The sequence below is a fragment of the Trematomus bernacchii genome, unplaced genomic scaffold (assembly GCF_902827165.1).
Source record: "Trematomus bernacchii unplaced genomic scaffold, fTreBer1.1, whole genome shotgun sequence".
Classification (NCBI taxonomy): domain Eukaryota; kingdom Metazoa; phylum Chordata; class Actinopteri; order Perciformes; family Nototheniidae; genus Trematomus; species Trematomus bernacchii.
The window spans coordinates 6,929,540-6,951,601 of NW_022987705.1; the positions used below are offsets into that span (position 1 = coordinate 6,929,540).

General features: G+C 40.7%; 1 protein-coding gene across 8 annotated transcripts in view; it reads right to left on the reverse strand.

Moving 5' to 3' along the window:
- Window positions 1–22,062, reverse strand: part of nbeaa (neurobeachin a) — a 94,110-nt gene that overhangs the window by 33,029 nt on the left and 39,019 nt on the right. For all 8 annotated transcript variants that reach the window (XM_034140427.1, XM_034140426.1, XM_034140429.1 and 5 more), the window contains exons 7-17: window positions 21,175–21,294; window positions 19,354–19,500; window positions 14,901–15,098; window positions 12,808–12,941; window positions 11,490–11,598; window positions 9,741–9,893; window positions 6,834–7,002; window positions 2,757–2,836; window positions 2,355–2,417; window positions 1,906–2,003; window positions 954–1,046 (exon numbers count right to left, since the gene is read on the reverse strand). In XM_034140427.1, the coding sequence (XP_033996318.1) occupies window positions 954–1,046; window positions 1,906–2,003; window positions 2,355–2,417; window positions 2,757–2,836; window positions 6,834–7,002; window positions 9,741–9,893; window positions 11,490–11,598; window positions 12,808–12,941; window positions 14,901–15,098; window positions 19,354–19,500; window positions 21,175–21,294 (1,364 nt within the window). The remainder of the gene's footprint in view (window positions 1–953; window positions 1,047–1,905; window positions 2,004–2,354; window positions 2,418–2,756; window positions 2,837–6,833; window positions 7,003–9,740; window positions 9,894–11,489; window positions 11,599–12,807; window positions 12,942–14,900; window positions 15,099–19,353; window positions 19,501–21,174; window positions 21,295–22,062) is intronic.

Sequence of the window (22,062 nt, forward strand, 5' to 3'; positions counted from 1 at the left end):
CTAGAAAGGTTTAGACATTAGGGTTGGCTCACTTTGAGGATTCTTTTTTAATTGAATTGGGAGAATAATGCTCAGAGCTTCTGTATATTCACAGATATAATCAGGTCATTAGAAACAGGAAACAAAGGAAAAATTGCACAACATCTAATTATGTATATATAAATATACATTTATCTTTTATTATATTTAGCTCCTATATGATGTTTGAAAGTAGTTTGATGGGTTAAGAATTCTACATTTTTTTGGTTTTGTTATTATTTTTGATCAATGATATTATCAATACCATAAAGAAGTTAATAGCTCTGAAATCATGATGTCATTGTTATCCTTTGTATTAGGCGGATATATAAACTATCGGTATATCATATGAAAATAGATAAATTGTGATTGACTTGAGCACTATTTAACTTCATGATGATATAATATGAAATAGATAAAGTGTAAATTGCTGTCTGGATCAATGTTATATTTCAACGAGCAGTGACATGTAAAGTTAAGAGGCTCCCTGCAGGGTGTTAGGTTGGAGCAGATGTTGAGGAGGTGGGGGGGGGGGGGGCTGAAGGTTCAGGTGCAGCTAGGCAGCCCGCTCCCATGTCGTGCAGCGAGTGGCATCATGGGATGAATAAATCCCCCAGCATTCATTGATGCTCATCAAGGTTCCACCTCCCTTGCAGTGTGCACTGTCAACATGATTATTCCGCCTGGACGTGATGATGAGGACACTATCTTCACGTACACAAACAAACAATAGGCCTTTCGAAAGCTCACTGGAGGCTGCTGTGATTTTTACTGCAGTGAGTTTTCTCACACTCTATCTGAAGTCTCCCAATCTTACATCGCAGTATTTGGGTTTTAGATGTGAGAGAAAACGAGATTAAGGTTGATTTTCGCAGCAACAAACACTACACAAAGAATATATCTGACAGAAAGCAAAGAGACAAAGAGGTACTGACTTGTGACCGAGGTGCTTGAGGAAGTAGCCCAGGACTTTGAGTGCTTGGACTCGGATGCTCTCGCTCTTAGAGGCCAGGAGCTTGCAGATCACCCTGTAGCATGGAAAACAAAGACTGATCAAATGTCAATGAATGACTTCAGTAAACATGTTCAATCCAGGCGTTATTCTGGCAGTGTAGTAAAGACCTGCTGCCTTATACTTAGTAAACATCCTTAAAGTTTGCAGCACGTGCACTGAATGGAACATTTTCTTCAAAGGAGTGTACTCGGAGGACATGAAAGGGAAATAAATGTGAGAACACAACACACATTTTGCTGACTAGCTCTCTGGCAACAGAAGATTTAACCATAGCAACCAACAACACATCCATGAGCAGTTGTGCTTCAGGGGACTTAGCAGCGCAGTTTGACTCCTTCTTTAAGAAGTCCTGCTGCTTGGCTGAAGCTACCCTTTTTGTAATTGAATATAAACAAAAGCTTAGCCATGCAGTAAAGCATTTATGTTATGGCTGCTGGACAAAATGGAGGATTTACTTGCTTATCGGACAAATCACATAAGAGAACCAAAGGTGTTACAAATTGTGTTTTGTGCAATAAAAAAACTGAGAATACAATTGGAACAAACATGGGAGTATATTAACAATAGGACATGTGCATATTTCATGCAACTGCTTTGGGATTTAAAAAAAAGAGAGATTACAATTATATAAAGGAATGTTTTTCCTAATTTTTAAATAAATAAACAAATTTGACTTTAACTTATTTTGTGCCTCTTGTAATTCATATTGAGAATTGTTTCTGGTTGTTATAAATGGTAACAGTAAAGGCCAAAATAAACATGTTAACAAAATTATCACACGAGAATGATATCTTATTTATCAAAGAAAGCTATGTTTAGTGTCAGTAGGATCTGATGGTGCATCATATCTTCATCTGTGTGTCAGTATTCACCTTATTCCATTTCTCTGGTCAAATGCAGGGATCATGGACGCTGGGTGTTCAGACATGAGAGCCACCAACAGCTGCAGCACGTCGTGGATATTCTCATCCTGCAAAGAAAAGAGAGCGAAGTTGAGCAGGTGAAAAAAGAACAAAGAGGAAGCCCGAAGGGTCCGAGGAGTAGAGGGTTAAGAGGACAAAGAGAGAGGTGTAAGGAAGGACAAGGAGGTGGGTGGGGTGTTATTTCAGTGCAAGAATAGACATAATTGTAACAGAAGAGTACATTCTGTTCAGTCCATTGTTGCACCATTTTCGATGCTTTCACAGCGCCGAAGCTGACTCACACTCTGACTTGTTTAATTGGACCATAACTCCAACCCACACATTTTAATGCACAATTTGCCACCAGCTCCACTCAGCCGCTCTCACAGTCTCTCTGTGGCTTCGCACTGAGCAATTACCTCATGCATGGTCAATAGGTAGTTGAGTATGCTCTGCAGCTCGTCCTCCTTCACGCCTCGGTCCTATAAAAAAACCAGACAGGGCATCAATCACAGAAACGTTCATGATCTCTGGTAGTTTTTACAGCTTTATAACATCAGATGGTCCCTGGTTGATGCATTTTGATCGAACTTCAAACACCCACACAACGGCAGGAACAAATCAATAAGAGCACAAAGGATACAGTGTTTCATTCAGGCTACTCATCCATAATGCAATTCCACGCACACACACATTTTAGATGAAGGTCGAGAACCCCATAGTAGATAAAACACAACAGAGAGGACATCATGGAAAGTAGCAACTTCTTGTAACTTAAACTATGCCATGAAGACAATGGTAATCCTTTTCTCTCACTGTACCTTTAGTATGAGTTGTTTGAGGAAGAGGAGCATGAAGGCTCTGAGCGAGATGATCTCCTTTTGGGATGGTCGTGGTCCGTCTAAACAAACACACAAAAACAAAGGAATCATTTCCTGTTAAACAAAATTCAATGTTTATGCACGATAGTGATCGGCTAGACAACCCGCTCAGTCTGAGTGAGCCCTACCGTGCACTCATATAAGTTTTATTATGCTTCCTGGAGAGCTGAGAAAAACATGTTAACATAAGCACACACACATACACACACTCTATGAAAGAACTGTAAATCACTGCCATTAACTCCTGGAGCAATTTGGCAATCTGGATATTTTATAGTTTACTAATCTAAATGATTATAGCAAAGGCATGGCAATTTACAAAACATGTGATTGATAGTCCAAATGATCCGAACCAAACGGGCACTGTAATCCACTGTATCAACTTTAAAGCTCCGGCGCTCCATCAGCTGTTCGCTGTGGTGGCAAACAGAGAAATAATCAAGCTAAAATCACAAAATCATCAGGCACATAACACAAGTAATTCCTCATGTGGGTCTAATGTCATTGCCACTTTCTAAAAGGTCTGTACTCTTTGACAATCATGATCATATATCTCCACGTGCTCATACCTGCCAGACCTCCATGACCTTTTAAAGTGTATCAGGATTTCAGTTCTTAACAGTTTTTCCTTCTGCAATTTGTCTGAACTTAATTTCGACAAAGGCTTCCTTTTACCTTTTAAACGATGGAACGGTAGCCCTTTTGAAAAAGAAAGAATACTGACAACTCAGATGATGGCATTGCATTTTCATTGTTGTAACTGTATTTAATTCATTTAGAGGTGTTTAATGTGTGCGCCAGACACACTATAAGCTTAGGGCTGTGATGAATCGGCTCAAAATGGCTGCCAAATAACTAGCTAATGGAATATGTTGCCAAATAGAAAAATATGTATGGATTCTGATCAAAGCACCCACCCTTTCAAAATAAGGGCATTTCTCCTTTATTGGTCCCAGTGGCTACTGCAGCCAGATAAAGTTGGCTTTCTCCATCTTCTTCAATTACTACTCTACAGTTGTCATAAAAAAAATAATGAGAAGTATGCAATAAAAGAACAAGCTACATGTTCTCCTCAGCTTTATACATTCCCAACACGGGTTTATAAGTTTAAAAGGCAACAATAAACATTTGTAATGTCCTGGCTTATGTGCATTAGCTAACTCACACTCTGCTGTGTCAGGATGATTGGAATTATCCTTACTTTACACAAAGGGAGAGTGCTGCAGTAGTAAAGAGCGTTTATTGAAAACTCAATGAAACTGGGCACATAAAAACCGAAATCCGGCTGCTTTGATAGGAGAGGTAAAGCAAAGAGAAACATTTAAACGGGTGTGGAAGAAAGAAGAATAAAGCTTTTCGACTACTTATATTTTTGTCATGCTCTGCCTCCCTTGAATAATGTGTGTACAGGTTTCAATCTGTTCACCTGCTCTTCACAAAGCCAAAACATGACACTGAAGAAGTCCCCTGCGATTCATCATCATTATCCGTCAGGCTGGTACCCGTCGGTGGAGTATTGACACTCACCATTCATCATGGTTACGCAGCAGCTCTGTGTCAAACGTGGACGCATCAGGTGAGCGTGTGCAAAGGTGACCTCTGTTTTAAGGGTCTTTAAAACAGAGGATTTCAACGCTTATATTCATTCAAACCGCTTTCTCAGGGGCAATTAATTATCGTCTTTTACTCTTCAGAATTCACTTTCTTTCTCCCGGGCTCCTTTTTATCTTAAATCTGACTCAATGGTTTTATCCGGTAATGTGGACAAGGGTTTTGTTCTGCCACTTAGCCACAACCTGTAAGGAGTCAAAGAAGCTTTCTATTTTTATGCTAATACAGTTCTGTGTGAGCGTGTGTTTCTACATGAATCTGTGCTCATTGTTAGATGGGCTCCTTGCAATAAGCACACACTCTACACACACTAAAAGCTTTGAAATCAAAGTTTTGCTTGGAATATAATTTAGCTGAAGAGTTCAAAAGCAATGTGGCTAACTTTTGCAAAAGGCCTTAGGTGTTTTTTTTTAGTCAAGGTAAACATTCCCTCTCTTTATTTTCCCAAAAGCAATTAATTTGAACATCAGAAGGGGCTATTTGTAAAATATGAGGTAAGCTTAGAGAGGAACTATGTATTTCTAAGAAGAGTTTCAAAGACTCAAAGCAGGTGCAGGGTAAAAATACACTAGGACAACAAATGTTGTACTGTGCAACTTGGATTCAACCTCATTACTTCAGACTGAGGCACAGTTAAGTACATTTACCCACCGAGCCCATTGTTGGCTCAAAATATCTGGCCATTACTATGCAAATTAATTCCATCAAGGCATATCACACTCTTACAGTAGAGGCAAGTTCACACCATTGCAAAACATAACTAGCACATCCTCTAGCTTTGAACGGCCATTAGCACATCTGAGGCTAATTGCTCCGGTTATCAGAGCTTCTTCATGGGGCTGAATCCCCGCAGTCAAACAGCAATATCGGAAAACCGAAAGGAAACCAGACAGCCAGTTGATTAGAAATTCCAAAAGCTCCCTTGGATCTGCCAATCAAACCCGTCTGCTGCCATGGCAACATGGGATGCGTTCTCATAGTCCGTGGAGGGTCCCGGGCAAAAGATGAGGTTGATTCAAGACAAAAGGCCGACTCCGACCTTTCTGAAGCTCTGGTGTGAGGCCACAGAGGCTGTGTTAGCATTGTTACGAAGGCAGTGGAAATACAAAATGGGATTATTTGTGGTGTTGTATGGAATACGGTGCATTTTATAATTCCACTTATTTTTTAAATATGGACAAATAGCTTTGTCATCAAACAAATACACTGCATTCACAGGAAGCTCAAAAGGATGTGCACGCATTTCTATTTAAATAATCAAATGAAAATCGTTTTTGGGAACACAGGCTTCTAGGTCTTGTTATTCTTCCTTTTTTCCGCAATAGTGTTATTTGCACATTCAGAAACACTTTCAAAAGGGAGCTGTTCAGTCTTGCTCGTGAGCAACTAGACAGTGGTTGTTAAGAAACGGAAGACATGGTGTATAGAATAAATGACCACTGTCATTATCTCCATACTGAAATGAAGATCAAATACTGTAGCCATCCATATTTTGTGCAATTTAACGAAGCTGTAATGATTTGACCTAACATTACACAAGGTGTTTTTGCACATTTGTAAAGCCATTAGACATCCATTATCCATTCAAGCCTGAAAGACTTTTGACTTTCAGCTTAAAAACGGACACTAATGTGAGAAATGTGAAACCTCTTTAGAACTCATCCTGAACATCATCATCAAACATAATTAAAAGCAATTCCTGTTTTCTACATGTAACTAAGGGCACTGTTGAACTAAATCTCAAAAAGTATAAGTAGAATCTGTTGGAGTGTAAACCCTGATTACTTTGTCACCTCTGCATACCTGCCAAATCACTGCATGCTGTCAGAGTGTCAGGAAGCTACAGTGAGCGTCAGGTACAGCCCCCTCATATTCTGATGTCAGAGAGGTGACTAGGGAGGGGGTTTAGACATCGTTTGGCTGTTTGACAAGCACTTTGGCTGGAGCTCGCGACAACTTAAATTGCACACATGAATGCGAACTTTGTGTGGTCATCCTGTAACAGGCTCAATCTCCCTGTGACTTCACACAGATTAACCAGAGAAGATAGACAAACTGAGGGATGGATAATGTAAAAGCATATTTGATGCGTGTCAGGTATCCCCATTGCCATTATGTGTATGGATAAATGCCTTTATTTACATTTTCTCTAAAGCTGTGAGTCCCTTTTTGTCATAGTGCTGTAAAAATACAGTAACACAGTGTATCAAAAGAGATGTTAACTTTGTTTAGGACATATAAAGACGGAGAAAGGGACAGTAAAGCAGATGATGAAGAAGGAGATGAGGTTCGATACATTAAGTCATTCTTAATATCTCTAGGACTGTTCATTAGTAAATGTAAGAGACTTTATATTATCTTTTTCTCACAGTGAAAATGACTCCTCGTGTGCAGGTGTGAACTCACCAAGGCCTTTGGGGTTGATTCCACTGCACTCCAGCGGGTTGATGGCCCAGTAGTAGTACTTGAGAGTGTGCATGAGCTGCAGGACGGTGCCCACGCGGCGGATGGTGGTGTAGATGGTGGCGGTGCCGATGAACTCAGAGGACAGGTATGTGTAGAGGGATAGCTGGACCTGGATACACAAACATCCGGTTACGAAACATCCATTGTGCTTAAATATTATGTATTTGCCTGCTTGTTGTTGTTACAAAGTACAAACTGCCTACTTAGCCTGGTCACAGATTTTAATCTCAATGTAACTTAGACCAGAGGCCTGTACTACGAAGCTGGTTCAACCTAACCTGGATATGTTGGAGTTAGCCGGTTGGCCCAATCCAAAACATACGCGCTCTCGCTAAGCTGTACTACGACGCTGGTTATCAAGTGGATCGCTCAAGCCAGCCGTGTCCTATCTAGTTAGGTGCGCGTTCACATGAAAGGGGTGGTATTTGGAGCATTCGACCAATCTCAAACACGGACAAGCGTACTGACAGCGCAGCGTCATACTTCCTGAATGAAAAGTGAACTTTAATATTAGTCAAATATGAAGAAGTTAAACTTTAAACATCCATGACTCAAACACTTTATCCAGGATAAAAGCCACATAGCTGCACCTGCAAGGTGAATAGAGCTGGTAAAAAGAAAAAGCGTTTGAATGCGTACATTAACAGGTTTATGAAATCACTGCCCCGTCCAAGACATGAGTGGATCTGACTTTAATATATGATACATTGTGATATGATATGAATGATAATGGGACACATCTGCACTCACAGTGCCGCGGACTGTACTTAATGTTACTCTGATCCGGTTACTTATGTTGTGGCAGATATTTAAGTAAGCTTTCAGAACGCTAATATTATAATAGTCAGATTGCTCTGAAGATGGGAGGGGATATTCTATTAATTTTCACGTTCACACAGTCAGTTGATTTTTGCCGGCCGTCTTTCCTGCAACGGCAGTTTTTCTGTATTTCCTTTATCCTGTAATATGACTTGATAGCTTTAAACTCTGCACACTGAGCTCTGATTGGTCAGCAGGCGGTGCTTTCACTGAGTTGATCTCTTAGCCTGCAACCTAACCTCCTCCCGAGGAGGTTAGCCGCTCAGCATAAGTTACCATGGAGATCTAGCCCGCTAAAAAGAGAACCAGCGTCGTAGGACCGGAAAGCCTGAGTTTTCCCTGAAGTTAGCCGGCTAAGCGAAAATCCAGCTTCGTAGTACAGGCCTCAGGTTGAATAATGGATATGTGTGTGTGTAAATATGTGTAGATTAACACAAAGGTCACAAGCTAATACAAACTGTCTGACAACTACTGGTGAGAAACAAATTATCCGTGTGTGTTTATGGTGCTCAAACAAAAGGAAGTTTTTTGAGAGAAGACAGCCACACAGGGGGTTAAAAAGGAATCATCCCTCCAGCTTGAGCACCAATGTTTTCTGCTCTGTGTTGTTTTTTTATGTTTTCTTTGCCTGGAGCATGAAGTGAAGCATCTGAGGTGCACCGTACGCAGCGCTGACATTTACGGAGGGCGCTTTCCAATTGTCTCTTCCTTCGCTGCCTCCTTGTGTTCCTTTTCTTCCTCTCTTAATATTCCTCGCTCACAAATCTCAGAGCTCATTACAGTGACCACGACGCTAAGGACGAGCCTTAACGAGCTAGATCTGGTTAAGCGGATGAAATTAGTGGAGTGCTTTAGCCTGACCATACTTTATCACAGCTTATCTAAAATGGATTCTTTTCTCATAAGCTCATGTGTTTATCTGCTACGATTTACCACAAGTTCAGCAGCACACAATACTTTGGGCTGCAATAGCTCGTATTAAATATTTCTCCATCTCTGAGAGGATTAGGTTTACCAGAAGTGCTTGAAGGATAAAAAAAGGCTCTCTATGTTCTTCAGATGTGATTCATTTATGTAGTGTTTCCTGTCCTGAATATGACCTAGGCTATTCTTGCCAATGATGAAGGTGATAATAATACAATTACAAAGCCCAGCGAGACATGAATAGAACAGCAGAGGAAACATTAAAGGGAGAAATTATTATTTTGTGGCTGTGTTGCTGCTTACTAAATGTATTATGTCTGTATATATGTATTGTTCTTTCAACATGTCCCTTCTGAATTCTATTCATGTTTACTAGCAGTTCATTGTCATTTCCTTTATTGGCACTTAATTGAAAGTATGAACCCAAAAGGCAATCACATGTTTTTTTCTGTTACGACTCTTTAGACTAAGGCTGAAATGTGTCAGATGTGTTCGACTCTGACTTTCAAACCTGCCTCATTCTCCTGAGCTGTAAATGCTCAGTCGCATTTCTTCTGTCTTAACTCCTGCATGCCCTGGAGAGTGATATTGCTGTACCCAGGAGCCAATCGCATCTCAGGGTCAGAGGGAAAAGGAAAAGGAAGTTCTGAGAATAATCGAGGCAGGAGCTGACTGGCCCTACGGGAATGCCAGGAACACTCACATCTAGTTCAGAGTGAGATGGAAAAAAGGGACTACACATTTCTCTTCTGTCCTGGGGTCCTTTCAAATGTCACTTCTTCTCTTTGTTTCCTACGTGTTCCTGTTCTTCCCTGCGTGATGTGCCAGCTCCTCCCTCCGTGTCCTGTAACCTCCTTTGTCATATTATTGTAAAGGGCAATGGGCACTGAGGTGTCAGTCCCTCTTCATCTCTGTCTTATATTTCATGCTTGCTTCAACTTGCCTTGTACAAATCCTCCAAAGCACTTATTTTTCTATTTCACACCAAAGGTCTGGTTCTATCAACCCATTCATTCTCCTATTCAAGTCACCCTATGTAGTTTGTTGTGCAGCAAGGTCATGAAAACACATACACAGTCAGTAGGTTCACACAAGTAAACAGACCTTGGCAGGGGTGTGTATCCAGATGGCAGCGTTGAAGAGGACATGGTCACAGAGCTGTTTGAGAAGAGGCGCTCCATGAGGTAAACCATCCAGATACTTGGCGAAGGACAAGAACTGTTCAAGGACCGCTCTGGTGATGTGAACCCGTGACGACTGGACAAAAAGAAAGGGAATATAAATTGGGATTTAACCGGACTGAATGGTCACTCAAACACCCGTTTTAACTCTTAAACGGGCCTATTTTTTGTTTTACATGCACAAAAACCTATATAACACACTACAGGAAAGGGAAAACACAAAAAGCATAAGATGGGCCCCTTTAAGTAAAACTGTAGCGTTCATTTAAAACACACCTTAATGATATGTTTAAGGGCAAGATATTACCAAAAGAGCACCAATGCATATTCTTTAAAGTGGACCTATCATGCTATATTTGAATAATATATTGTAGGGCTATACCTATATAAAACATGTCTGTGAAGTTTTTTTTTCAAAATACCAAACAGATCATGCATTTTAGCCATGCCTCATTTCGCTCTATTTGCTCTTTTCCAGCCCTGTTTTTGCAAGGGCTGATTCTGTGAGAAGTCTTCTTCGCTGCTTTTGTGGCAGACTACAGCGCCACTTACAGGCCTGGCATATGTACTACAGCGTCTCCAGCGCTTTCGAGCGGCAATGGCCGTGGCCCAACCCCCCATTCCCCTGATAGGTGGAGAGTTGCCCATATAGGCGGAGCTGCCTGTTTCTGACGTCAGAACAATTTCAAATCTGTATCAGCTCCGTTGCAGCCCCGTTTTTAGAGATTTGGGTATGGAGGAAAAGAGAGAGGGTTGTGTTTTCTGACACTTGGTGAGTTCCCTGACACACCGGGGACACATATTCATGTATAAAAGACGTACAAAAGTGCATTTTGCATGATAGGTCCCCTTTAAACTGTTACAAAAAATAAGTGCATCCATACAGAAAAGTAGATGCACATTCGCCATGGTAACAGTTTGATATTTTAGTGACACAGGAGACATACAGAGTGAATGAGAGTGTCAGCACAGACAGAAAACAGGATTAAAGTGAAAGATCTTAAGTGAGAAAACTTTTTGAAATTAGTTAAAATCTACAAATGACAATCTCATTGAATTATATATTATAACGGTGTTTTTAAATGATTATGTCAGGAGAGGCTGTCAGCGCTAAGGGAATCAAGTGTAACCGCGGTTACAAAGTGCCTGTGGTGTCTAACAGTCAAAGGTGATAAGCATTTAATTTACACCAGCAACCAAGTCTTTCATTTAATTAGCATACTGTGAATTACTTTTATAGCAAGAAGATATAAGACTAAATTATAACAAAATATTATTAAAAAAGAAAGAGTTGTAAACTGCATAAAAAACTCAAGTGAAATGTGTACAACTAGTAGTTAAAGATATCCAGTTCAATACAACAGTCCTATAACAAACCCTCTGTTCATGAATAATACCACATTTTGTATTTAACTGTATGGTTAATTTGGTGCTTTTGGGCTATATTGCATTACAGAAGGCCTTCTCTTATTGGCTCATTTGGCTGTTCCTAAAAGTGTAAAGTGAGCGTTTATTTGCTGTTCCAGAGTAAACAGCAAATAAAAAACAGGATTGTAAAGGGAAATGTATGCATTATGAAAACAATGGAACTACCAGCCTTGAGAAACTTAGTTGAGGACATTGTAATATGAAACGTAAGACAAACTCTTCACTGTTGAGGCCGATTACTGACCTTCTCAAGAAGGTACCCAATCACCAGGAAGCCTTTCCCACCAAGCATTTGCTCCTGCATCGCCACTGAGCTCTTCAACAGCTCCACCAGGAAGGCCAGCAGGGTGGCACTGCAACAAACACAAGGTGCACACACACTTTAGGGAAAAACTGTGTAGAAATCACCCATAGATTTGTAAATGTTCGTATTGGAGTATGAGTTAAAGGTCCCCTATTATACTGTTTTTCATCAATATATTACAGGTCTCAGATGAAAACAAAACATGTCTCTGAAGTGTTTGGCTCCAAACACCAAACAGATCATTGTAGCATCCCATAATCCCCTCTGTTTCAGCCCTGTTTCAAAAGTGCTGATTCTCTGTCTGTTACTTTAGATGAAAATAAGGAGCCACGCCCCACGCCCCTCTGAGAGATATTTGGTTACAAAGAACACAATGGTGCTCTACGTGGAGATTCATGTGATAAGGTGAGCGGGGGTTACCTTGGTTGGTTATTGGCTAATGGTTACACAACCAAAAAATCGTTATGACATCATAAAGTGGCCAAAATCTGATCAGCTCATTTTTGGACACATTTTTATATAAATGGATCAGGACAAAAAGAGAGCAAATATTTGTTCCTGAAACTTTCAGAATCTCTTTACACAGAGGGGACACATGTTTATGTATTAAAACGACATGAATAGGTGACCTTTAAGATGCAAGAAGACCCGCTCCATGTTTGCTTCACCTCTCCCCATACCCACAATCCCCTTCTCCATCATTTATTTTGAATAGGAAGGTGTTTTTTTCCGTTTGTTATTGTTATCCCCCTGATGATAGTTGATAAATGCTCTTGGATGCAGCTAACATGATGTGGAGATGCTGCCTGATATGTAACTGTATTAAGCCTCACATGATGGAGGAGAATCAAGACAATCTCGGAGCGAGAAAAACACTCCAACTTTCTCAAAGCGGCTCAACGCTCCAGGGAAAACAACTAAACTCTTCTTTCTTTCACACGTACATGCCCTGCTCTCTACTTTCAGTTATTTCTAGCCTGCGGCATAATTGCAATTTTGCTCCTTCAGATAGAAGACAATTCTCACACGTAGAAAACTCATCTTTATCTAATTTCTCTCAGTCTCTTTGTTCTCGGTTGTTACTGGGTCCATTCCAGGATCAGCGTCAGTACATTTTGCACATTAATTAAAAAAAACGTGCAGGGAAAAAATTATGTTTTAGCTTATTTACTGTACTAGAAATGATTTGTATTGTCTTTATCACTGCACGGTTTGCAGCCACTGATTTTCGTTTAGTTTTTTTCAGAACACCACTCACCAGACTGTGGTGTCCACGCTGCAGTCATTGAGCTGTTTGTAGTCCAGCTGAGCGAAGAGAGGGAACAGCACCTGGATGCCTCCTATAGAGTGGATGGCACTGTGGATGGAGTGGGTAACAATGGCCTTCACATCCTGTGGGAGGGAAATAGACTGTTAGGGCTCTCAAAGACTATACTGTACTATACTGTATGTGCACAGACACACAGATACAATCACTCACTGCCAATAAAACATAACTCATATCTGATATACAGTTGAACATCTGCAGTAGGTCTCATATACAGCATTACTTCATTACCAAATTTAGTTTTGTTTGCCAAATTATGGGATTCGAACGCAAGAATCAAGAGAATTTGGGATCATGTGTTGTACATGCATCTTATTTGCCACTGTCTTTACCTGCTGTACAGTGTGTAGTATAGGGCCATGGGAGGCTCTGAGATGTTTAATAAGGGAAATTGCAATACCAACCAAAAGTAAGATCATTATTGGAGTTGATCTTAAACCTCAAAACTCAGTAACCCTGAACACGTTTAAAGCTCTGGTGACATCTACTGAATCAAGGTTATCTGTGTGCAAATGTTTAAACTGATCTTTTGATGTTATTCAAAGGGGTTTTAAAATGAATTGCTGAAGCTCTGTGTTGCTGATATTATTGGCATGGTCTCCCCTTGTCAAATAGGTCTTTGAACTCAATAGGATAAACCTGGTTAAATAAAGTGTGAATAGCCCTGATTTAAAGTGGATGTACAGAGCTATCCTTCTTCTTTTCACTTTTCATAAGTCTTCTATTTGAAATGTAATCCATGATGCTATAGTGCAATGAAAACATATGTGACCCGTTCTAAACGTGGATTTGCGTAAAAAAAATAGTTTTCCCCTTCCCTCCGGCTGAAATTATGAATGTAAGGCGTATAGTAATCATAGATAACACGGCAGGGTCCGTTACAGTTTGTTTTCATCTGATTTCAATTAAACAAAGTCTTGGCTTTCAGAATATTGAACTTGTTTCGGCAAATTCAGATAATAAATACAGCTTTGAAGCTTGTAACGGCATAATTACAAGCGGAGAACGGAGTAACTTGACGTCACAGCAGGCATAACAACAGCCGGTGTTTCTCGTGAGTGTTTTCCCCGGGAAACAAACACAATACACACAAATGCAAAATTACACAAACACACACACACTCGTGAGCTTCCCCCAGACCAGTAATCCAAACGAAAATATCTTCCCTCCGTACTATTTTGATCATTTGCTGATAATCAATCAGATCGATGGATTCCAGAGAAGAGGAAACTTTGAAGGCCTTTTTCTCAAAATGATGACTCGGTAACAGTCATTATATAATGTGACAGATTTCGCTTAATATTTGGAGTACAAAAACAATCCTGATATCATTAGAAAGCTAGGAATCTCCTCTTTCCAACAGTGTATACAACTCAAAATGTGTCTTCGGGTCAATGCGACTGATTTCGATGGAGCAGGTCACATATTATGGATTTCAAAAATAACTTTTTACATGTTTTTGTTAATTCAATAATTATTATAAAACTTTGATTTAGCTGCAAATGGCATCTGTTTGAATCAAAGAACCAAGTGGAATGCGCGACCTCTATTATAACTGAAATAACTACAACCAGCCAACAAAAAGACTCAATTGGTGCCTGAATGACTGGTGCATTTCTTTTGCACTAAAGAAGAATCAGCAACCAGCCTTGAAAAAATAAGTATTGGAAAAAGATGTTGCTTGAATACAACTACAAGTAATATCTACAAAAGAGAAAGTTGAATTAAAGGCAGAGACTCTAAGCAAAAATTGTGAGCATTAAAACATTGGTATTTACTGCATTTCTATTTTAACTGATGTTCTTCTGTAGAAAGCATCACATCTATCAAGCAGATTTCTCCTTAATACAATTGAGGCGAGTGCGAGTCAGCCTGTGACAAACTAGGCTGATAATCACACTGAACTGACATTTAATTTCATATCAATCATTCATACTTGAATAGGCTGATGATTGAGAGGTGAATCAGAGCTCTGTAACCAGGCAAGTGATGAGCAGCCACTCAGAGGAGTCCAGCAGACTGACCTGTAGCATGAGAGCGTGCGGTGAGTGGACGAAGATGGAGGCGTTTTCCCTCGGCGACGACTCCAGGCAGAGCTGCGCGTCCGTCGCCTTGGCGTTGTAGGTGAAGGAGATGGAGTTGGCCAGCTTGCCATCGTACAACACCTGCTTGTGGTGCTCGGCCAGGTGGATGTCACTCTCCGACTTGAACTTGAAGGTGCTCTGCAATGATGGAGAGAGGAGAGGTTGTGTGAGAAAAACTTTAAAAACAAGGAGCCAAATGACTTGTCCAGAGACGAGGGAAGTGTGTGTCTGTGTGTACAAGTTAAACACCCAAAATGGAGCCTGCTTAATTGCAAAATGAGCCCTGTGTATACAACACAGCATTAGCTTAATGAACACAGCGCTAACACAGGCACTAATTCAATTAGCTAAGAATAAGAGATGAAAAGGGCCGGATGTGTGGGAGAGAGGCGACATGAGAGTAAACAGACAGACACATGTGCTATTCAATTCCATAACATGTAACAATTGTAGCTTTTTTCCAATGAAATCTAAATGATTCTTTCATGGACTATTCTCCTTGTAATTTTCATACTTGAGAGGATTCTTGTACTGACCAGCAACAGACTGACACATCTGTGGAAACTTCTTGTCTTACTTAAAAGAAAAACATATTTTGTAGGCAGTGTAGGATGCTTTTAGTGTGTTCAGAGTTCTGGGGGTCCATATGTCCTGCAGCTGGCTGATACACACATGGAGCCCCGCCAATGAGATGCTAGCTATTTGCTCTGTAACCCTTAGCAGCAGCTCCAGGAAAGGGCCCCCTTGGAGCAGCTGCGTCCCATGATGCCTTGCTCAGCCTGACTGCACAGGAAAGCCCCGGGCCACTCACAGACCTGCAGGCCCGGCGTGTTCTGAACCTTTCATCTCAGGTCTGCTGTAGAACATGTGCCCTGAGCTGTTTTATCCACCATGCAGCACAACATTTCACACTGAAGCAAAGAGTGTAGCGTACAATGGAGACGTCTAAAGAAAACAGCCCCTCCACAGTGCAACATCCTCATCTTGGTCCAGGAGCTGAATACTGCTTCAAACCCCTAATGTTTTACTGCCTTCCCATTATCACATCAATTGTAAAACAACTTATAACTATAATCTAAATCTGAAGCACACTTTCCACACATATTGTTGCCAACAGAACATTATTTACGAGAGTAACTTCAACATAACAGGGCAGAACAGCAATATGATCTTATTTGAGATCATATTTCTTTTGTGAAATATAAGAGCTGATGTTAAAAATGTATAGTAAACAAACGTGTGAAAATGCTCATTCATTTAAAGTAACCTAGAAGACTGCAGCCAAGTGTAAGGATAATCAATCACAAACACAAATAAATTGCTCTAAGGTTTATTTTTTAAGGTTAGTGGGCACAAAGAAAACACTGAATAGCCTGAATGTGAAATGAATACACCTATTAAAATGCACATTTTCTGCTGTGTAAGCCCATTGATTGTGGTGCATTTATGAAGTGTGTGTACTTGTGTATACTGTATGTAAAGATGTGGCTGCGGAAGTGTGAGCATGTATTTATGATACCGTGCTAAGCGATGGTATCTGAATGTGTAGCCTAGGAGGAGCTTTGCTGACTCTTTGAAGTATTAAGAGATGTACAGAGGCATTCAGCAGGCTCCATAAAAGGCATGCAAGTGAGAAAAGTGCAAATGTAAATCTTTACACAACACGCTTAAAAAAAAGTGTGTCCCTGACTGATTTGGACAAACACGCACAGAGGAATAAAGTAACAACTCAACATTTGTCACACCTGACAGCTGCAGTTACGACCCTGGCCTTCAGTGACAACACCACACCCACACACACATGCTCACACACTTCTACTCTATTTACTGTAGCTCAGCCTTGGACTGCGAAGTGGTGTCTCCAAAGCAAGTTCTCTAAAATATGGCATACCCGTTGTAAAGTGTATTTTTGCAAATGATGGAGGTTAGAGCCACCAGAGATAATTTGGGTATCATTCAAACATTTTCAAGATAGAATGCATTACAGATTTGTAGCTTTGATTATTGGTACTGATACCAAACAGCCATGCAATAACTTAATATATGAAATAAAATTGATTAATGAATAGATAAAACCTATTAAAACTATATTTGATCGCAGTTTTTAGGACAGTTATCCCTATTTTGTGCCGAGGACTCAAGTCATTCATTACCAAACTGAGCCCCATAAAAAAAATCTTTAGGCAACAATCCTTTGAACATTTATTAAAATGCACTAAACAAGAGTATTTTCAATAATGGTATTATAAAAACCTGAGGAATACACACAGGCAATACGCAAATGCAGGTGTCCAGATAAGGTCCATTAATTACGTTATGGCCAGATTGCTGGCAGTACACCGCAATGAGGACATCTGGACTCCTGATGAAGAGTGCAACCAGAAACACACTGAACAACATGAGAGAGAGGACATTAACAGCAAACACACAAAACCCAGAAACGTTCCTTTAACCATCGCAGAAAGCAAGATGTTATAGTGCACCTTCTTCTGTCATTAGGAGGGCATGGTGGTGCTGAGCTGCACACACGTACAGACATTCAGTCCACACAGCGCGTCGGCCAACATGAGCCGCATCAGACGAGAAGACCTTGAACACCCTCACATTGCTGAAGGCTTGTTTAGCAGAGCGAGCAGAGTGTCTGTCTGCTTTTTGCTCCTCATTACTGAACAGTCACACTGACACTGGATGAGACCAAGAGGCTACATACAGCTACACACACACAGACACATACTGTTCAGCGTGCATTGATACAGTTCTCCTCAACGATTGGCAATGCTCCAGTAGCAAATTGTCATATGTACTCCTCAAGTCCTAAGAACAAGGTAGGCTTATATTCGTATTAAGACAGGAAGCTGTGTTACACAATTCCCACTGGTGCTCTACTTTATCTGACCGAGAAACCCGCAAACTCATCGTTACAATAGCAGCTCAGATGCCCGTGGCTTTGAAACAACTGAGCCGTTTAATGGTCTGTTCTGGGCATCTGAGAAGCCCATTCTGCGCCACGCAGAGAGGCAATCATTTCACTGATCAGCCGGAGGAAGCCGTGGGCTGTGACAGAGTGAGGAATCAGTATTCATGGCCGAGAAACAGCAAACCCAAAGAATGCGATCATTAGGAAGAGCAAGAGAGGACTCTAGTCTATAACGTGACTTCTGATGTGATAGAGCATCTGCCACATGTTCTCTGCCTGTTGTCAATGTGTTTCTCCAGCAGTGTCACATAATCATGTGATGGTGAATTAAAGCAAAACTCCTGATTTAATATATACCTTTTCTAAGGAGCTGTTAAAATACCAGCAGATGTTCACACACACATCAGCAGCACCAAATATCCCTGCGCAGCATCTTGGTGCTAAAATGTTGACAGTTTTAGACACCTTCATAAGCAAGCTGTAGGTGGCCTGAGGCGAGCAAGTCTGCTAAAACAAGAAGCTGACAGCTGGCAAGGTGATGCGACATCTTAGCTGTCTCCGAAAGCCACAAGGCAGAGATGGTGATTTATAAAGCCATCAGTGTTCAAGATCCAACTTTGTAAAGCCTGATTTGAATACGACAGGAACTCAAAGTACTTGGTCTTGACTGACTTTGACGGCAAATCCACCCTCGCGTGCTTCCAAACGGCAAATTCCATACATCAATTTGTGATTTCGCAGGAAGTAATGCGCAGGGAATAAAACAAGTATTCAGATCCTTTACTTAGGTAAAACTACTTAAACTACAGTTTGAAATGCTCCACAGTATTATTGCTCTATAAGAGAGACCATAAGATGTGAAATATACATTTTATACATTAACTGACAACAAAACCCTCAACCTAAAGGCAGGGATGGTGATTTATAAAGCAATCAGTTTTCAAGATCCAACTTTGTAAAGCCTGATTTGAATTATTTTTGTACGACAGGAACTCAAAGTTCTCTGTCTTGACTGACCTTGAAGGCAAATCCACCCTCGCGTTCTTCCAAAAATCAATTTGTGATTTTGCAGGAAGTATTGCGCAGGAATGAAAAAAGTATTCAGAAGTACTTTAACTAGTTTTAAAATGCTCCACAGTATGAATGCTCCATAAGAGAGCCCATAAGATGTGAAATCTACGTTTTATCCATTAACTGACAACAAATCCCTCAACCTACCAACCAGAAAGACGTCCGGGCATCAACACGCAGCCTATTGTCTGCGATTGACAGCCTAAGAATGATTGATGGCCTCTCAACTACATCTAGCTGACAATGTGAGCAGGGAAAGACAGCATTTAGTAACATTGACCATGAAATCCTCAAGTTGCCTGGATATTCTTCCTGCCAAATGGTGCATGACATTGATGCACAGTGCAGCGTAGAGGGAACATGCAGTACGGCGGGGGATAAGGCAGGAGGTGGCCGCTGTCTCACCTTGTATCCTGGGCCAAGTTGATGAATGGCAAAGATCTGAGCTGGGTTGAGAGCTTCACTGAATACGTAAATGGCTCCCAGCTGACCACAAAACACCCTGTTAGCGTCCGCTGTCTCTGAAGAGCCCAGGAAACACTTGTCGTAACTCTGGAAAAAAAAAAAAGTGAAACACAAGAAAACATTAGCTATGACATCAAGCATTTCTGACTCTGAGAGGTATCTTGTAAAGAGGGTTTGGATCTCATCATTTATACATTTTTGTTGTAATTTTGCAAGATTTGTTAAAGGTGGGGTAGGTAAGTTTGAGAAACCGGCTCGAGATACACTTTTTGTTATATTCCATGGAATGCTCTTAACATCCCGATAGCAATGAATATCTGAAGTGCTTTGACAAAAATCCATAAAAAAATGTCATCTGTGGAAGCCGTAGTACTGTAAAAAGCACGACCAATCATTTTAGCCGGCCCGGCTAAAATAACTGGATGGCCTACCTGCCTGTCAGCCTTCCATCGGGGCACAAACTTATCTCGTGCCCTCATTGGTCATGTGCGCGTTCGTGTGTGTTGGAGGAGGGGCTCTATAAGGAAGTGGCAGATTTTCTCCGGTTGTGTATTTTCAAATTCTAGCGATCTCGAGCCGGTTTCTCAAACTTACCTACCCTACCTTTAAGTCTTGTACAGTCTATGTTCAGTTCAACTAATTCTTGCTCTTGGACTTGCAAACTACAGGCATGCCAGACATAAATGTTCCCTTGTAGATTGTGTGTTTTAGGAGTCATAACACCGTTGAGAAGAAGCGTTGATCTTCACAATCTAAGACGACTCAAGAGTTAATCAATTATTCATTTTTACTCTGTGGTCATAAGCCTGTGGTATTCTGCAGAGATGAATAACATGGATGGCGAAAAAGCAGATTCACTTTTGATGGCTGCTTGTTTTCCAGCTGCTACTCTTTCATCCATCTGATACCCTTTATCACATTACAATCTTAACTCATCTTCAAAGTGATGAAATATATGTTCTCGTCAACCTTTAGGACAAAACAAACCCTGATAGCATCGAGACACTTGTTCTTTAACTTGTGTACTGTGGATGTATTTGTTTTATGATTCTTGCTGTGAGCTGCGTGAACAGAAACACTCTTTAGCTCAAGGTCAGGCAATGTCTTACAGAGAATAACACCGGCCCTTGCTAATTGCAGCAATGTCAAGAGCCAACCGTGAAGGAGGTGTAATAAAGGCTCTGCTGCCACTGAGAGGTTGGGTATCTGTCCCCTGCTAAATGGAAAAGTTTGGAGTTTGGGGCGAGGTGTGCTGGAACGCAGCCCAAGGGCACCTCTGCACCAGCTGACGCCTGCAGAGGGCAAAACTCAAATGTTTGCCAATATCACATTAGGAGACGAGAGAGGAGCCAGAGTAATACCAGATTTAAGAGGCCATTCCAGATGTCTTTTTGGGGTAAAACTTCTGTTAGCAACATCTGATTTACAGAAAATATGTTTTATCAAAGCTCAATCACATTTTTAATTTAAAGGGGCCCTATTATGCTCATTTTCAGGTTTCATAATTGTATTGTATTTTGTGCCTTTCCTGTGATATGTTTACGTCCTGGTCCAAAAAGGTCTTTATTTTTCCTTCTGTGCTGCAGCATCTCTTTTCACCCTCTGTCTGAAACCAGAGTGTGGCATTTTAGCCTACGTGCTCAAAAACCTGTATAACACAGTACAGGAAAGGGAAATCCCCAAAGAGCATAATAGGGCCCCTTTAATTCTTCCCCAGTTCATATGGCAACAAACTGCCTCTGCTTTAAGCCAACATCTTACATCATTGGTGTTGACGTGCCAGGCCATATCGCCGTAGGAGACCAGTTGACCGTTGACATAGCAACGGATCTCAGAGTTCCTCCAGCGGTTGTAGATGTGAACGATGCTGATCATGTACCACTGGAAATAGAAAAACACATTAGGAGAGAAACCAGATGAAATAAAAACGATACAGTACATTTGGTTTGTTTTCCCTGGGGATGTGAACAGTTTACCTTCAAAACTGTCTTGTTTTTCATCATGTTTTTGATGTCAAAAGTGCTGTATTTTAATTTGTCAATTTAGTTGTGTTTAAATGTTATCCTAATGAATGTCTCCACCATAACAGGTGACTGGTACAGTTTTATATGTGTTGCTTTTGTATCATATTTCATACGTTGCACTGTTGGTGGCCAAATCCAATATATTGACTAGACGGCTTTAATGTGTTGTTTGCACCTTTGCTCTTATAAATCAATAAACACAGACTTTTGGGAACACATTATTGGTATTGCCTGGTACTGTGCAATGACTCCTTTCAGATTGTGTTTAGTACTTGTGTGTTTGTGTCAAGATGTCTGGCTCTGGCAATACTGAGAATGTTTCCTCTAACAGCTTTAGCTCTCTATAAGAGGGTTAGCCAACATTGGAGGTTTATAACATGTTAACCTCATTGATTCGCCAGAACTCTCTTCCAAAGCTTTCCCTTTGCTCTCATTAATGCAGCATTAAAATTGTGCATGTGTTTTTTGATTAGAAATCTTCCCTGGTGACAATAGACAGGGAAGAGAAGGGAAGATCAAAAAGAGAGAAGCTAAGTATGCTGGTAAATGCATTGCTTAGAAGTGGACAATACTACACTTCCTGTTTGTGTTTTTATCATGTTTTGTTGCCTATTAGCGTTTTATT